We start from the raw sequence: 18,625 nt of genomic DNA, 5'->3' as shown, positions 1-18,625 counted from the left end.
GTATGTTGCCTCCTTGGTGCCAGGGTCAAGGATGTCATCGAGCAGCTGCAGGATATTCTGAAGGGGGAGGGTGAACAGCCAGAGGTCGTGGTCCATAGCGTACAAAGAGGGATGAGGTCCTGCAGGAAGAGTTCAGGGATTTCGGAAAGAGATTAGTAAACAGGATCTCAAAAGGTAGTAATCTCCGGATTACTCTCGGAGCCACGCGCTAATGAGTTTAGAAATAGGAGGATAGGGCAGATGAATGCAGGGCTGGAGAGATGGTGCAGGAGGGAGGGCTTCAGATTCCTGGGGCATTGGGACCAGTTCTGGGGGAAGTGGGACCTGTACAGACTGAACGGGTTGCACCTCAACAGAGCTGGGACCAATGTCCTTGTGGGAAGGTTCGTCAGTTCTGTGGGGGAGGGTTTAAACTAATTTGGCAGGGGGTTGGGCACCAGGATGTAGCTTTGGAAAGGAGAAACAAGATGTACAAAGGATTGGGAGAGACAGATAGCACTAGAGTAAGAAATAGTATGGTATTATTTGGGATCAGACTAAGAGAGAATACAAGAAGGTCTGATAGGTTTACACCGCATGTATGTAAATGCACGTGGCGCAGTAAGCAAGGTTGGTGAGCTGCAGGCGCAATTAGCCACATGGGAATATGATGTTGTGGCGATAACGGAAACCTGGCTCAAAAAAGGGCAGGATTGTTCCGAAATATTCTTGGATACAAGGTGTTCAGGAAAGATAAGGAAGGAAAGGAGAGGGGTGGCGGTATTGATTAAGGAGAACATTGTAGTGCTGGAGAGAGAGGATGTCCTGGAGGGGTCAAGGACAGAATCTATTTAGTTAGAGTTAAGAAACAAGAGAGGTGCCATTACACTACTGCGGGTAGTCTATAGGCCACCAACTAGTGGGAAGGATATAGAGGAGCAAATTTGCAGGGAAATTAGAGATGTGGAAGAGGTGTACCCTGGTTCGATGAGGAATGTAGAAGAGCATACCAGGAGCAGCATCAGCTGTACCTAAAAATGAGGTGCCAACCTGGTGAAGCTGCAACTCAGGACTACATGCATGCTAAACAGCGGAAGCAGCATGCTATAGACAAAGCTAAGCGATCCCACAACCAACGGGATCAGATCAAAGCTCTGCAGTCCTGCCACATCCAATTGTGAATGATGGTGGTGGACAATTAAACTACTAGTAGGCTACATGAACATCCCCATCCTCAATGATGGCACAGCCTAGCACATAAGTACCAAAGACAAGGCAAAAGCGTTTGCAACCAACTTCAGCCAGAAGTGCCGAGTGGATGATCCATCTCTGCCTCCTCCCATATCCCCACCATCACAGAAGCCAGTCTTCGGCCAATTCAATTCACTCCACATGATATCAAGAAACAGCTGAGTACACTGGATATAGAAAAGGCTATGGGCCCCGACAACATCCCAGCAGTAGTGCTGAAGACTTGAGCCAAGCTGTTCCAATACAGATACAACACTGGCATCTACCCAACAAAGTGGTGTGTCCTGTCCACAAAAAGCAGGACAAATCGAATCTGATCAATTACCGCCCCATCAGTCTACTCTCAATCATCAGCAAAGTGATGGATGGTGTTGCCGACAGTGCTATCAAGTGGCACTTACTCACCAATAACCTGCTCACCGATGCTCAGTTTGTGTTCTGCCAGGACCACTCAGCTCCAGACCTCATTACAGCCTTGGTCCAAACATGGACAAAAGAGCTGAATTCCAGAGGTGAGGTGAGAGTGACTGTCCTTGACATCAAGGCAGCATCTGACCGAGTGTGGCAGCAAGGAGCCCTAGTAAAATTGAAGTCAATGGGAATCAAGGGAAAACTCTCCAGTGGCTGGAGTCATACCTAGCACAAAGGAAGGTGGCAGTGGTTGTTGCAGGCCAATCATCTCAGCACCAGGACATCGCTGCAGGAGTTCCAATGGACAGTGTCCTTGGCCCAACCATTTTCAGCTGCTTCATCAATGACCTTCCCTCCATCATAAGGTCAGAAATGGGGATGTTTGCTGATGACTGCACATTGTTCAGTTCCATTCGCAACCCCTCAGATAATGAAGCAGTCCGTGCCCGCATGCAGCAAGACCTGGACAACATCCAGGCTTGGGCTGATAAGTAGCAAGTAACATTCACGCCAGGCAATGACCATCTCCAATAAGAGAGAGTCCAACCACCTCCCCTTGTCATTCAATGGCATTAGCATCGCCAAATACCCCACCATCAATATCCTGGGGGTCACCATTGACCAGAAACTAAACTGGACCAGCCACATAAATACTGTGGCCAAAAGATCAAATCAGAGGCTGGGTATTTTGCAGCAAGTGACTCACCTCCTGACTCCCCAAAACCTTTCCACCATCGACAAGGCACAAGTCAGGAGCGTGATGGAAAACTCTCCACTTGCCAGGATGATTGCAGCTCCAACAACACTCGAGAAGCTCGACACCATCCAGGACAAAGCAGCCCGCTTGATTGGCAGCCCATCCACCACCTTAAACATTCACTCCCTTCACCACCGGCGCACTGTGGCTGCAGTGTGTACCATCTACAAGATGCACCGCAGCAACTCGCCAAAACTTCACCGACAGCACCACTCAAACCCACGGCCGCCACCACCTAGAAGGACAAGGGCAGCAGGCACATGGGAATACCACCACCTACATGTTCCCCTCCAAGTCAAACAACATCCCGATTTGGAAATATATTGCCATTCCTTCATCGTCACTGGATCAAAATCCTGGAACTCCCTACCTATCAGTACACGAGCTGTAGCAGTTCAAGGCGGCGGCTCACCACCACCTTCTCAAGGGCAATTAGGGATGGGTAATAAATGCTGGCCTTGCCAGCAATGAACATAAAGAAGCATAGAGTAGAGATAATGGGGGACTTCAACTATTCAAATATAGACTGGGATAGTAATAGTATAAGGACAAAGAGGGTTGGGGAGTTTTTGAAGTGTGTTCAGGGAAACTTTCTTGACCAGTACCTTTCCGATCCAACGAGGAAGGAGGCATTGCTGGATCTGGTTCCAGACAATAAGGTGGGCCAAGTGGAGCAAGTGTCAGTGAGGGAACATTTAGGGAACAGCAATCATAGCATCATAAGGCTTAGATTAGTATAGAAAAGGACAAGGACCACTCTACAGTAAAAATATTCAATTGGAGGAGGGCCAATTTCAATGGGATGAGAACAGATCTGGCCCGGGTAAATTGGAATAAAAGATTGGCAGGCAAAACAGTAAATGAATAATGGGCAGCCTTTAAAGAGGAGATAGTTCGGATACAGTCTAGACGCATTCCTACGAAAGAGAAAGAATAGGGCAACTAAAACCAGAGCTCCCTGGATGATAAAAGAGATAGAGAGCAAGATGAAGCAGGAAAAAGGGGCGTACGACAGATGTCAGAATGATAATGCGAGCGAGAGCCAGGCTGAATATACAAAGTTTAGAGGGGCTGATAAAGGGAATAAGAGGGGCAAAGAGAGAGTATGAGAATAGACTGGCGGCCAACATAAAAGGGAATCAAAAGTCTTCTACGGGCATGTAAACAGTAAACGGGTAGTAAGAGGAGGGGTGGGACCGATTAGGGACCAGAAAGGAGATCTACACATGGAGGCAGAGGGCATGGTTGAGGTACTAACTGAGTACTTTGCAACTGTCTTTACCAAGGAAGATGCTGCCAAAATCACAGTAAGAGGTAGTTGAGATACTGGATGGGCTAAAAATTGATAAAGATGAGGTACTAGAAAGGCTAGCTGTACTTAAAGCAGATAAGTCACCCGGTCCGGATGGGATGCATCCTAGGTTGCCGAGCGAAACAAGGGTGGAAATTGCAGTGGTACTGGCCATAATCTTCCAATTGTCCTTAGTTACAGGGGTGGTGCCAGACGACTGGAGAATTGCAAATGTTACACCCTTGTTCAAAAAAGGGTGTAAGGATACACCCAGTAACTAGAGGCCAGTCAGTTTAACCTCGGTAGTGGGGAAACTTTTGGAAATGATAATCCGGGACAAAATTAACTGTCACTTGGACGAGTCGGGATTGATAAAGGAAAAGCCAGCATGATCTGTTAAAGGCAAATCGTGTTCAACCAACTTGATTGAGTTTTTTGATGAGGTAACATAGAGGGTCGATGAGGGCAATGCGATTAATGCGATGTATACGGACTTCCAAAAGGCGTTTGATGACAAGCCTATTATGCGGCACTTTATCAAAGTTGAAGCCTATGGAACAAAGGGGGCAGTGGCAGCACAGATACGAAATTGGCTAAGTAATAGGAAACAGAATAGTGGTGAACGGTTGTTTTTTGGACTGGAGGGAGGTATACAGTAGTGTTCCCCAAAGGTTGGTACTAGGACTATTGCTTTTTTTGATATACATTAATGACTTGGACATGCGTGTACAGGGCACAATTTCCAAATCTGCAGATGATACAAAACTTGGAAGTGTAGTGAACAGTGAGGAGGATAGTGATAGACTACAAAAGGACACAGACAGGCTGTTGGAATGGGCGGACACATGGCAGATGAAATTCAACGGTAGAAAGTGTGAAGTGATACATTTCGGTAGGAAAACGAGGAGCGGCAATATAAACTAAAGGGTACAATTCTAAAAGGGGTGCAGGAACAGAGCGATCTGGGGGTATATGCGCACAAATCGTTGAAGGTGGCAGGGCAGGTTGAGAAAGCGGTTAAGAAATCATACGGTATCCTGGGCTTTATAAACAGAGGCATAGAGCACAAAAGCAAGGAGGTTACGATGTACCTTTATAAAACGCTGGTTCGGCCACAACTGGAGCTTTGTGTCCGGTTCTGAGCACTGCACTTTAGGAAGGATGTGAAGGCCTTAGAGAGGGTGCAAAAGAGATTTACTAGAATGATTCCAGGTATGAGGGACTTCAGTTACATGCATAGACTGGAGAAGCTGGGGTTGTTCACCTTAGAGCAGAGAAGATTGAGAAGAGATTTGATAGAGGTATTCAAAATCATGAAGGGTCTAGACAGAGTAGATAGAGAGAAACTGTTCCCATTGGTGGAAGGGTCAAGAACCAGAGGACATAGATTTAAGGTGATTGGCAAAAGAAACAAAAGTGACAGGAGAAAAAAACTTTTTTTTTTAAACACAATGAGTGGTTGTGATCTGGAATGCACTGCCTGAGGGGGTGGTGGAGGCAGATTCAATCATGGCTTTCAAAAGGGTATTGGATAAGTACTTGAAGGGAAAAAATTTGCAGGGCTACGGGGATAGGGCGGGAGAGTGGGGCTAGCTGGATTGCTCATGCAAAGAGCTGACACTGATTCGACAGGCCGAATGGCCTCCTTCCATGCTGTAACCATTCTATATTTCCAATTCACCTTTTCTTTTTAAAAAAAAGTCCCAGGAATATTCAATGTTACTTTTAAAAAGTGAGTCACGCCCAGGAATATAGTAAGTGAAAGGGTGGATCGGGCAAGTGGGGAGCTGGGAAATGGAACTCGCACACAGGAACAGAAAGGTGGGGGAAGCCACTCGTGCTCAGGATAGGGGTAGGCAGAGAAGTCAGGCAGAGAGAGATAAAATGTGGTTAGGAGGGAGGAAAGAACAGTGGAAGGAGGGTAAAAGGGCACCAGTCCACAGGCAGAGGTGGCCAGAGGAAGTATCAGATTAGATGGCCAATTTTAACAGACACTGTGAAAATATATCCAACTGGCTCTTGAATACCTCCATCAGGAACCTAGTGTCACCATCAAGCACTGCCACAGCCAGATGCAGAGTACTGCTCCTTCTACACTGCCCAAACACCACAAGATCTGGGCAAACAAAGGCCTTTATTTGATAGAAAAGTTAAAATCTCTCTAACCACAGTGTAACTTCACAAATCACATAATAAAAGGCAGAATTGTGACCTTATACCGTAAATCTCAAGAGCAATTAGACTTTATGGCCTCAAAGGGACACAGCTTTAGCTTAGCAGAATAATAGATTTTGCATTTCTTGGCATAACATTGTTCTATAAAGCAGCACATCGTCCAATCTGCAGTAACCAATACCAACGGATACACATAGTTACCATGAAAGTAGTACAGTTAGCACATGCTTTTTTAACACTTTCTTATAAGCAAATTTCTTGCAGATGATTGGATTTCATTTCATATCCATGAGTAACAAATCAGAACCCCATGTAGACTCAAGAAAATCCACCAATTTAAAACAGAAACTGAACCAAAAACAGAAATTGAGTCAATCAAATCACTGAAAAGTTTTTTAAAAACTTTTCATCCACCATTTTTTTCCCCTCAGAAACTTAAATGTTCAGGGTTCAAAATAAAGGTTGCTTACACCTATCTATACATTAAAAATCTTATGTCTCCATGCAGTTCCTATCTACAAAACCTGAATTCTTGTCAGGTTTTTGTCACACTTTTGTGTCAACTTTTCCCATTATAAATTCCTATGTCTCATTTGCAATATAAACTGCCTATGTAAACTTGTCACACTATAATCATGCCATTCCACCAATGGTGGTGCTGTAGTGCCTCAGTTGTGTGTCTTCCAGTTCCTCAGCCTGTGAAGTACAAAAACTCCCACACTCCAATCAACTGTACTTCTCTGCTTCCCAAATTGTTGTAAGTTTTGCTACTTAACTGTAAAGAACATAAAATCTTTTATATGAAAGTAAGGACAGAATGTATTACTTTAAAATGATCCAATTATTCCCCCATATACTAACCCCACTTCACCTGGTTTTGACTTTGTGTACAGTGTCACGGAAGATTGAGCAGTAATAATGTAGAATTACATATTTCACAATTACATGCTTAAACTTACCTATAAAACTGTGTTTTGTGCACAATATCTTCATTAGTATTTTTACTTAGATGCCTCACCCTCTCTCAAAAGCCTGGGTGCAAAGTTATTTCTCCCAGAGCTGTCAGCTGAAAGAAGTTACCAACTACACTTTTGCCTGCAATTGTTAGAATGCCACACCCTATCCATGTGCCAAATTTCTACGCATGCGTAAGTCTGATTCTCAGACTGAAACACATTCTTCTGGTTCTGCACATTTCTATATTTCTAATTCAAACATATTTATTATACATTTATAGAATGGTTGCCAATTACATACCTAGCATTTAACCACAACCCACAGTACACGTCACTCGGTGATTTTACAAGTTATCCACAATATATTAAATTATGCATGAGGGAAATAAGGATGAAAGCAGCATGATAGACTGTGTGTTCTCCAAACACTTGCAAGATTACACAAACAATTCTAGCTTTCAATCTGGCTCACACTTGAATTTTCTGTTTATCTTTATTTCTGCACCAGTAAGACTTAGCATTTTCCTGGTTCATGCAAACACTTGCACAATTTGCTATCAGCTTTTTCCCCACCTAGATTACTGGTCCTTCCAACTTCAAAATCAGAAAAAATGTATGATTTTCTTGTGACCATAGATTTACTCTCCCTCCTTTTTTGTGTACATTAATATTTAGCTACTTTCAATCAACCATTAAAATAGAAAATTATAAACCTAAACAACTTGTTGGGAATTAGGCATAGTTGGTAATGTGCTATGTTGGTAGTGTTGTGTGAATTAGTATGAATTTCACTACAGGAAAATTATAACAATAGAGTGCACAACAGAAAGAAAACAGGTGGGACAGTAGAAGAGAGTGGGTGGAAGACAAGTGGATCAATCACAATCTATGGTTACATTTTGGCACAAGAAAATTTCCCAGCCAAAAATTTCCAGTGAGATCCCTTACGGTATTTTACTTCTTGTACAATGGGACTATCTATCCTAATGGAGGGAATCCAGCCTAATTCTTCTACCCCCAGTACCCACATATTGTTCTTACATGTATGGTATTGCAAAGCACTAGGTTCTGTAAGGAAGACAAACAGAGAGCAGATAGCTAAAGAAATGGAAATGAAATACAGAAAACTTTGTGCAATAAGGCAATGTCCTGTGCAGGACTTTATCCTGCAAAAAATCTGGCAGATGAACAGGATAAAAGGTAACGTGGTAGAAATTATATTTATGTACTTCCAGTAAACTACGGGCTTTACTTCAGTGCAACATAAAAACTGTCTTGAATAAAAATTAAATTTTCAGTTTAACTGTTAACTGACCTTTCAGTATTTGAGTCCCAAAAATATTTATCTAGGAGCTCTATCTTTTTTAAAATCAAACAGCTGTCAGCACTTCAGTACTTGATTGTAATATTTTTCTCTCGTCTTCTAATCACTTTCCATCTCAGGATAGAGTGTCTGCTTTCTATTCTAGGATTTATCCTTTTTAACCATCATTTTGTAGTTTTTCTCTTTTTTTAAAAAGAAAGACTTAGGCTCCATGACTCCCTGGCTGTGTAACCAAAGTACTGAAATTATGAACAAAGTTGCTGACTTTGCAGTGTTTGGAATGACATATCAAATTCCAAGCTTCACACTCACTCACTGTACGTGAAATGTCACTTTTCTTTCAGGAATGCACATTAAGTAACATTTTTCCCTTACTGACCAAAAAGTGTCCATGTTGCCTTGACCTGAAATCCATTTTAACTCAGTAACAGAAATATAATGCAATTTATCTCTTTGCTGCCTTAGCCTCTGAACCTTAATTTGTGATTCACCGTACCAAGTACAAAATGCATATTCAACCGTCTCAGTCAAATTTTATTTTGCCTTACCTTATGGTATGATATAAGCTGATCTGAATCTTACCTCAAATTTAAACCAATCCGAATTCCACTGAGGGTTGAGAGATTTGGGGAACACATCAGTCTTAAATGTTGTATTACCAAATTTTACCTGCAAGAAACAAAGTTACAGCGAGCATTATATATTTCCTTTTAACCGCCATGCTCTTCTTTAATCAGCAGGAACATTTGGACCACAGACTTTTCCCCAGGCATCAATTTTGCCTCTATTCGCAGGCAGAAACTGTGCTTACAAAAGGTGGCAAATGATCCATTAATTATGAAATAGAAAAAAAGAGCTTGCATTTATATAGCACCTTTCACAAACTTAAAATGTCCCAAAGTGTTTTGCAGCCAATGAAGTACTTTTGAAGTGGAGTTACTGTTGTAATGTAAGGAAATGCAACAGACAATTTGTGCACAGCAAGGTCCCACAAACAGCAAAGAAATAAATGACCAGATAATCTGTTTTTACTTTAATTGGTTAAGGGACAATGGAGGAACTCCGGGCCCGGAGTTTCCTTCTTATTTGCGCCCAGAGTCACGTGTAATTTGGGCGCAAATCGCTCATGCCCAAAATTTCACCATCTTTTAAGCCACATAATTGGTTATGTGGCTTAAAAGATCCTGGAATTTTGGGTATAAGTGAGTTACACACAATGCACTGGTGTCCTTGATCTTTTGCCACCATCCATCAAACTCTCCGCCTGAACGAAAATCCACCCACAAAACTGGCCACGCCCTCAACTTTTAAGTGTGAGTATCATTCAATTGCATTCGTTTGGAGGGTCTCTTCATATTGCGACCAATTTTCACGCGTAGCAGGAAAGAAAGTCACCCCTGACAGTGCAGCGCGCCCTCAGTACTGCACTGAAGTGTCAGCCTAAATTACATCCTCAAGTCTCTGGAGCGGGGCCTGAACCCACGACCTTCTGGCAGAGACGAGAGTGCTACCAACTGAGCCATAGCTGACATCTTGCAAAATTACTGGCGGGTTTCTTGCCCAGCTGACTTAGAGAATATTCGGCTGTGTTTCTTTCTTATTTGTTGCACTGCCTCTTGGTTACTTTTTCTTTCCTCTTCTCAGCTTTGCATTCCACAACTCTGCACTTTTTGCAACTGATGCTCACCTACTGTCATCTAGAATCAAAGAATGGTCACAGCACGGAAGGGGAGGCCATTTGGCCCATCAAATGCATGCCCGCTCTATGCAAGAGCAATCCAGCTAGTCCCACTCCCCTGCTCTATCCCCGTAGCCCTGCAAATTTTTTCCTTTCAAGTATTTAACCAGTTCCCTTTTGAAAGCCATGATTGAATCTACCTCAACCACACCCTCTGGCAGTGCATTCCAGATCACAACCACTCGCTGTGTAAAAAGGTTTTTCCTCATGTCACCTTTGGTTCTTTTGCCAATCACCTTAAATCTGTGTCCTCTGGTTCTTGACCCTTCCGATAATGGGAACAGTTTCTCTCTATCTACTCTGTCTAGACCCTTCATCATTTTGAATACTTCAATCAAATCTCCTCGCAACCTTCTCTGTTCCAAGGAGAACAACCCCAGCTTCTCCACTCTATCCACGTAACTAAAGTCCCTCGTCCCTGGAATCATTCTAGTAAATCTGTTCTGCACCCTTTCTAAGGCCTTCACACCCTTCCTAAAGTGCGGTGCCCAGAACTGGACACAATACTCCAGTTGTAGCCGAAGCAGTGTTTTATAAAGGTTCATCATGACTCTCTTGCTTTTATACTCTATGCCTCTATTTATAAAGCCCAGAATCCCGTATGCTTTTTTATCCGCTTTCTCAACCTGCCCTGCCATCTTCAATGATGTGTACATATACCCCTAGGTCTCTCTGTTCCTGTACCCCTTTTAGAATTGTGCCCTTTAGTTTATATTGCCTCTCCTCATTCATCCTACCGAAATGTATCATCACGCATTTTTCAGTGTTAAATTTCATCTGCCACGTGTCCGCCCATGCCACCAGCCTGTCTATATCCTCTTTAAGTCTATCACTATCCTCCTCACTGTTCACTACGCTTCCAAGTTTTGTGTCATCCGCAAATTTGGAAATTGTGCCTGTACACCCAAGTCCAAGTCATTAATATAGATCAAGAAAAGCAGTGGTCCCAGCACCGACCCTTGGGGAACACCGCTGTACACCTCCCTCCAGTCATCTCCTACAACAGTACAGCTGAAAACTGCAAATTCACCAAGTGGAGGTCACATCTGCACCCCGTCACTCCACCACACCATGTGTTGGTAAATGCGAACTGGAATCCAATATAAGCAACTGTGTTAATTTGTACAAACCTCTACAAATGCATCCGTCAGGTCACTGGCCCTGTCCATAACCGGCAGGTGACGACCTGCCACAATCCTGACTTTCAGCTTCCCCGGCATTGCTAGTCTTTGCTGCAAGGAAATAAAGGATAGTTACTTGGCCGTTTCTGATAAATCTCCACTTATTTTAATTCAGAAAGAGAACCTAAATCTTGCGATCAGTGTTAAACCAACAGCAGCTCAAACACAGAAGCATTTGACAGAATGGGGTCAATTTTTACAGCTCCCAATAATAGAAGATACTGAATGATATCTGATCCCTCATTCCTCCACTGGCATTTCCAAGGGGGAAGAGTGGGGGAGGATGTACCTTAAGTCCCATTTATTAATATTGAAAATACATCAGTATGTGCATATAGCCTAATACGACTTATTTCAAAAGAAACTTTAGCCTATCGCTGTACCATTATTGTGAATATTTCCTGAAATTCATTGAAAATGGCTAACCCAAAAGTAAAGTAAAATTTGTCCATACAAAAAACGAATCAGCAATTCAAAAAGGTTTGATACAGTAGTTATCCGAGGCAAATTATAGAACACACAAATATTTCATTTTGTTTTTATTTCATGATTTTCTGAATACGCGCCCTTCAAGTACTGGTTTTATCTTCAAAAGCTCCAAGTAGTGTTGCGTGCAATCAGAGCATTTACAACTCGTGTCTGCATACCATAAATCATATAACAAAACATCTCAAGGTGCATTACAAGGGGGGCAGCAATGGACATGAAGCAGACTGTGGGAGAGGGGAAATAAGGCACAAAGAGCAGAGTTCTGGGAAGGCTTACTGAAGTAGCGAGGTGTAGGTGTAGGAAAAGAATTTCAAGCACAGGGACATGGTGGCTGAAGACAATGCCATGGATGGTGGAGAGGAACATGCTGACCAAAGTCACAAGAATGAAGCATGCAGGCTGGAGAAGGTTGCAAAGGCAAGGTATTGTGAAGCCATGAACGGACTTGAAATCAAGAATAGAGATTTTGAAATTGATGGGCGGGAGGACATGTAGCCAGGGATGAAGGGTGTGGTAAGATACACGCTGCAGAGTTCGGTGTGATTCGGAGATTGTCGGCAGGAGTTGGGGAGGGTGGCAAAGAAAAAGAGCCCTGAGATGGTGACGGTACAGTTGAAGGTTTCAACAGCAGCATGGGTAAGGAAGAGGTGTAGGTGGTCAATGTACCCAAGGTGGAATTAAGTGGGCTCCGCGATGACCTGGATGTGGGGTTTGAAACTCGGTGTCAAACAGGCAACTGAGGCTGCGTACTTTCTGATTCAGTTTGAGTGAGCAGCTAAAGACAGAGTAGGAATCAATGGCTAAGGTGCAAAGTTTCTGGCAGGAGTCAAACAGAATGGCTTCAGTCTTCCCACTGTTGAGCTAAAGTGCTGGCTTATTCAGGGCTTTGTGTCAGATCGCAAGGTGAAAAGATTAGGATCAAGGGTAGTGGGAGAGGGTACAGTTTGATGTCTTGAAAACATATGGCACCTGATCCCATGCTTTCATATGTTGCTGTGGGTACTGTATATATAAGGAAAAAGATGCAAGTATATTATAATACACAAACATTGCTATAAATCCTAATATTATCACTACTTGTGATAAAAATCTTATGCTCCAAAGCAGCTAGCGGATTATTAATAGCTAGCTACTGAGAATAGGCCTGTTCTACACTAACTTTGTAACGAATGAATCCCTTTAATTAGTTTGGAAATTACCAATGTAACATTAAATATAGCACTTCCTGCTGCATTCATATATAGTCAGATAGTTAAAAGAAAATAAGCAGGTGATTGCATGTAATAGCAGGCTAAGAGAGGCAGCAGGGGGTGATTCTTGGATGTGCTGACACAGAGAGATGGATATGAACCTGGGGAAACATTTGAGAGATGGGTATTGTGGGATATGATATTTCCTACACATTGGTTTGGGCCAGAAAGACAACTGTCTCTTCCAGTGCTGTACATTTCTATGTTCCAGGCTAAAGATAAATAAGCAAGTTATCGAGCAATCGTCTTGAAACAGGTGATGTGCGCTATATTGACATTAGGAATGTAGCTTCTATACCTGGTGTGCTGCTCTGAAAAAATAAGCATGCAGTATACAAAACAATTTTGAAATATTTGATGTTACTGTATCTTTTTGGAGCTTTTGAATACTGTTGATAATGAATGGAGCTGTCAATGAATATGCAATGTGTGTGGGAAAGAAACTGAATAAACACTAAAAAATTGCCTGTGACATTGCTAACAGTTAATTAATATTAAGTTTTTTTATATTCAACATGGCCAGGGAATTGGAGGACTTCAACTCACTCCACAGAGCCCCCTAGTGACCATAGCAATTTAAAATGGTAAATATGAACAGAAAAGCATGATCAAATTTGTGGACAAACAAGATTTCTAATATATAAATGTGGCACATAGAAATATATTCAAGTATGATTACATTTACATGGAAGACACACGTCATATTCCAAAGGTTTACGGAGAATAAATCACAAACGCAAGTTACAGGTGCAACTGAGTTTTGTTAGCTGGAACGATGGTTTACTTTTTGCACCTGTCCAAACTTGTATCTGTTTACATAATACCAAAAGAAAATGTCAAGTGTTTTTATTACTGCTATCTTTGATCATGCTTTCTGTTTAGATATGGGGATACAAATATGATTGCTGGTTCTGACAGATTTGGGGACTGCATGTGCTATATTAATAGTTCACAGAAACTTTAGTGGTTGCAAGTTGGAAGCATAACTTGTAAATTTGAAGGCAGCGTGCCAAAGAACTACATTTTTTTTTGCTATGTAAACAGCTTTACTCCAAAACCTAAGGCAATGCTAGGATTGCTGTTTAAAAGGTCATGGGATCTAATACATGTATCACTTTTGGGGGGAACAGAGTTCCAGATTTGCACTACCCTTTTTGTGAAGAAGTGCTTCCTGATTTCACTCCTGAAAGAGGCTGTACGGTTTGACTCATCTATCCAGTCAACAATGCACATCATGTGCCCATGACCAATGTCCTAGCTCCTTAGGATTTTAATATCTCACATGTAGAGCCTTACAGGATATTTGGAGAGCTGTTTTAACTGTGAAAATGCATTGTTGCACTGAATACTCTTGCAAAAGTATATAAGAAGTCATAATAAGTCACTGTAATTGACATTATCAATTTCATATGTTTGTATGTACATCTTCACAAAACATTATTAAACCCCTAATAAGTGCACTTTTGCACATCCCCATTCCCCCACCATTGGCAGCAGAGCCATCTGTCAACTGGGTCCTACTCTTTGGAATTCCTTCCATAAATACCTTCTCAAAAGCAGTCTACACAACAAAGCCTACAGTCACCCTCCTAGCCTTTCCTTTGCTGGCTTGCCGGCTATTTTCCTTACACCAATCCGTGAAGCACTATATTAAAGGCACTTTACAACTGCAACTTGGCTGCTAATGAACAATACTGTTAGATTTTTAATAAAAGGGTGGATTGTTCATAGTCATGGTGAATCCATGGCTAAGTACAATCAATTTTAAGTTTCAAGAATCCTCTATTTTTGGCTCCTTAGCAGAACCCTTATTTCAGTGGAACGAACAAGCTCAAGCAACTTGGGGCAAAAAGAGCGCTTGCAACATGTCTGCTGAATCACTGTTCACATTTTCAATCCTATGAACAGACTTTCAGTCAACTTCCACCCCTCCTTCCCACTTTGATTAAAGTTACAAAGCAGACAGGTGTTCTATGGGTAAATACTTCATTCCTCATTCTCCAGAAACTTCCATAGAAATATTCTGCCCTGTACCGGTTGTAACTGGCATTACAAAATGTGAAGTCTGTTTAATCTGCGCTGAAATTAGGTTCAATCTACTTCAATCCAACCTGTGACATATTTCAGTACCAATCATTATTACTGTATAAACATAAATGAGAACTTGAAGGCAATAACAAACAAAGTCAGATCTTTTAAACCAAACCCACAGCAAGGACCTTGCGTTGATCCGAGCTCTACAAACAATTAGCAGATCAACTATGATGGTCATAGGTGTGCTAAAATTGGCACCAGCAGTCCTGGGCTATGGAGAAAAAGGTCAGCAGGGATCTTACTCCTGATCACTACCCAATGGTATTCTGAAAAGTTAATGTACAGGGACAAGTCAGGCTCAGATGTGTTGCTGTGTTCACCCTGGTCAGATACATTCACAACGTAGGCTCAAACATTTAAAACAAAGGCACTGGTACCCAGTAACCATGGAACCAAAGAGCAATCGTCATCTGGGGGATCATACTCCAACACAAGTTGCCAACCTTTGGGAAAGGATAAAAGAAAACCAGTTGGTATTTTTTTTTGAAGTGCCTATGCTTGGTTACTGCACTAAATTTTGCTAAACACCAAACTAGTCTGTCACTTCTGACAAAACATACAATGTATGCACGCCCGAGAATCCAGAACAAGGAGGCATAATCTCAACATTAGAGCCAGGCCATTCAGGAGTGAAATCAGGAAGCACTTCTTCACAAAAAGGGTAGTGCAAATCTGGAACTCGGTTCCCCCCAAAAGGCTGTGGATGCTGGGTCAATTTGAGCTTTCAAGACTGAGATAGATTTTTATTAGGTAAAGATATTCAAGTACATGGAGCAACGGTGGGAAAATGGAGTTGAGGTGCAGATCCGCCATGATCTAATTGAATGGCAGAACAGACTTGAGGAGCTGAGTGGCCTCCTCCTGTCCCAATGCCTTATATTACCCAAATTGTTTTGACTTAGTTTATACGATCTTTAGAAAGAAAGAACTTGTATTTATACAGCACCTTTCACAACCTCAGGACTTCCCAAAGCGCTATGCAATCAATTAAGTACTTTTTGAAGTGTTGTAATGTGGCAAGCGCTGGCAGCCAAATTGCGCACAGCAAGATCCCACAAACAGCGATGAGGTAATGACCAGATCTCCTGTTTGGGTGTTGGCTGAAGGATAAATATTGGCCAGGGCACTGGGAGGAACTCCCCTGCTCTTCTTCGAAACAGTGCTATGGAACTGAACTGCAAAGAGGTGCACTGAAAACCAAAGGATAACAGGAGGGGAAAAGGAGATAAGAAAATAAATCTGAGCAGTCCAGGAAAAAGCCTAGATTGCACCATGGGGGAGGAAGGCTGCGGTGTTTATTATCCAATATATAGGCCCGGCCACCAATGACTGTAACACACGGCGCAGTAAATTACAAGGTTAAAGGGACTCAAGTTCCTCCCCACAAACCATCACTTGGGGATTAAGGTCCCAGTTGCCGAGCACCGCAAGGACACGGTGATTTGGGCCTCGGAGCCCTGGTCCTGCGCTGCCCGCTCTGTGTGTGTGTGTGTGTGTGTGTGAGAACCGCCGCCTCTCTCTTTAAACTGCTTGTCGGAAGAGAATGAGTACGAACCAGGCCCCGGGACACGGGCCGCCGCCCCGGCACAGCTCACACCCCCGCGATCCGCATCTTCACCCATAACCCGGGGCGAGGCATGGAGCGCGAGTAGGCCCCGCGCCTCACGGGTTGGAAAGCAACTGCCGCTGGGGCCCGAGCTCGGTGCGCTGAGAGCCAGGCCCGATTCTCCCGTTTAAATCTCTTTGTTTCTTTCCCTCTTATTATTATTAATTATTATTATTATTATTTAGGGTTTTTTTTTCGCAGAGCTCCAGCGCCTCAGTCACTTCGCACCAATTACTTCCGGCGTCATACGCGGGTCTTCACTTCCGGGTTGACCGCTGTCTTGTTCACAATGAGGGGGGGGAGGTCACGTGACCTCTGCTTGAGCTTCAGTGCCCCAGACATGAACAGGGAATGGAGACTGACTGACTGCAGATCCATTGACACACTATGGGGCCATGCTCTATTACCCGTTGGAAGCAAAGATGGAGGGGTGACTGGGAGCGAGTCAACCCTCCTTGGCGGATTCTGTTATTTCCCCTTCTTGAGCCAGGCAGCTCCAGGGCACGCCGTTGATGGTTGGTCTGGCGGGCGCGTTGATGGGGCCTGGAACGGTAGAGATGGGCTGGGACTCATACCACTTGGCTCCATCATCACCCCCTCCAAGCCAACGATAGGGCGAATAAGCAGCGGGAAGACTACCAGAGTTAAGGACATAAGAAACAGGAGCAGGAGTTGGCCATACGGCCCTTCGAGCCTGCTCCGCCATTCAATAAGATCATGGCTGATCTTCAACCTCAACTTCACTTTCCCGCCCGATCCCCATATTCCCTTGATTCCCTTAGAGTTCAAAAATCTATCGATCTCAGTCTTGAATATACTCAACGACTGAGCATTCTCACCCTCTGGGGTAGAGAATTCCAAAGATTCACAACCCTCTGAATGAAGAAATTTCTCCTCATCTCAGTCTTAAATGGCTGACCCCTTATCCTGAACCATGCCCCCTAGTTCTAGAATCTCCAGCCAGGGGAAACAGCCTCTCAGCATCTACCCTGTCAAGCAGTCTTAGAATCATAGAAAGGTTACAGCACGGAAGGAGACCATTTGGCCCATCGAGTCCGTGCTGGCTCTATGCATGAGCAATCCAGCTAATCCCACTCCCCCGCCCTATTCCCGTAAGCCCTGCGCATTTTTTCCTTTCAAGTACTTATCCAGTTCCCTTTTGAAGGCCATGATTCAATCTGCCTCCACCATCCCCTCAGGCAGTGCATTCCAGATCTCAACCACTCGCTATGTGGTTGAGATCTGGAGTTTTTCCTCATGTCACCTTTGGTTCTTTTGCCAATCACCTTAAATCTATGTCCTCTGGCTCTTGACCCTTCCGCCAATGGGAACAGTTTTTCTCTATCTACTCTGTCTAGACCCTTCATGATTTTGAAATATATATTTCAATGAGATCACCTCTCATTCTTCTAAACTCCAGAGTGCATAAGCCCATTCTACTCAATCTCTCCTCATAGGAAAATCCTCTCATCCCAGGAATCAATCTAGTGAACCTTCTTTGCACCACCTCTAAGGCAAATATATCCTTCCTTAGATAAGGAGACCAAAACTGTACACAGTACTCCAGGTGTGGTCTCACCAAAGCCCTGTACAATTGCAGCAAGACTTCCTTGCTCTTGTACTCCAACTGCCTTGCATTAAAGGCTAACATACCATTTGCCTTCCTAATTGCTTGCTGCTCCTGCATGTTCATTTCTGTGTTTAGTGTACAAGGACACCCAAATCCCTCTGAACACCAACATTTAATAGTTTCTCACCATTTAAAAAAATACCCTGTTTTTCTATTCTTCCTACCAAAGTGAATAACCTCACATTTCCCCACATTATACTCCATCTACCGCCATCTTGCCCACTCACTTAACCTGTCTATATCCCTTTGCAGACTCTTTGTGTCCTCCTCACAGCTTATTTTCCCACCTAGCTTTGTATCGTCAGCAAACATGGATACATTTCACTCGTCCCTTCATCTAAGTCATTAATATAGATTGTAAATAGCTGAGGCCCAAGCACTGATCCTTGCGGCACCCTACTAGTTACAGCCTGCCAACCTGAAAATGACCCAGTTATTCCTACTCTCTGTTTTCTGTCCGTTAACTAATCCTTTATCTGTGCTGATAACTCAG

The 18,625-nt window shown here is 43.2% G+C and overlaps 1 protein-coding gene across 9 annotated transcripts in view; it reads right to left on the bottom strand.

Annotated features, from left to right (window-relative positions):
- The window catches only part of c2cd5 (C2 calcium dependent domain containing 5), a 97,366-nt gene extending 80,624 nt beyond the window's left edge, over positions 1 to 16,742 (bottom strand). For all 9 annotated transcript variants that reach the window (XM_068004710.1, XM_068004711.1, XM_068004713.1 and 6 more), the window contains exons 1-3: positions 16,452 to 16,742; positions 11,013 to 11,114; positions 8,727 to 8,813 (exon numbers count right to left, since the gene is read on the bottom strand). In XM_068004710.1, coding sequence (XP_067860811.1) covers positions 8,727 to 8,813; positions 11,013 to 11,102 — 177 coding nt within the window. In that variant the 5' untranslated portion in view covers positions 11,103 to 11,114; positions 16,452 to 16,742. The remainder of the gene's footprint in view (positions 1 to 8,726; positions 8,814 to 11,012; positions 11,115 to 16,451) is intronic.
- Positions 16,743 to 18,625: the final 1,883 nt, after the last annotated feature.

The sequence above is a fragment of the Heptranchias perlo genome, chromosome 24, assembly GCF_035084215.1.
Source record: "Heptranchias perlo isolate sHepPer1 chromosome 24, sHepPer1.hap1, whole genome shotgun sequence".
NCBI lineage: Eukaryota > Metazoa > Chordata > Chondrichthyes > Hexanchiformes > Hexanchidae > Heptranchias > Heptranchias perlo.
This window is presented reverse-complemented; position numbering and strand designations above follow the sequence as displayed.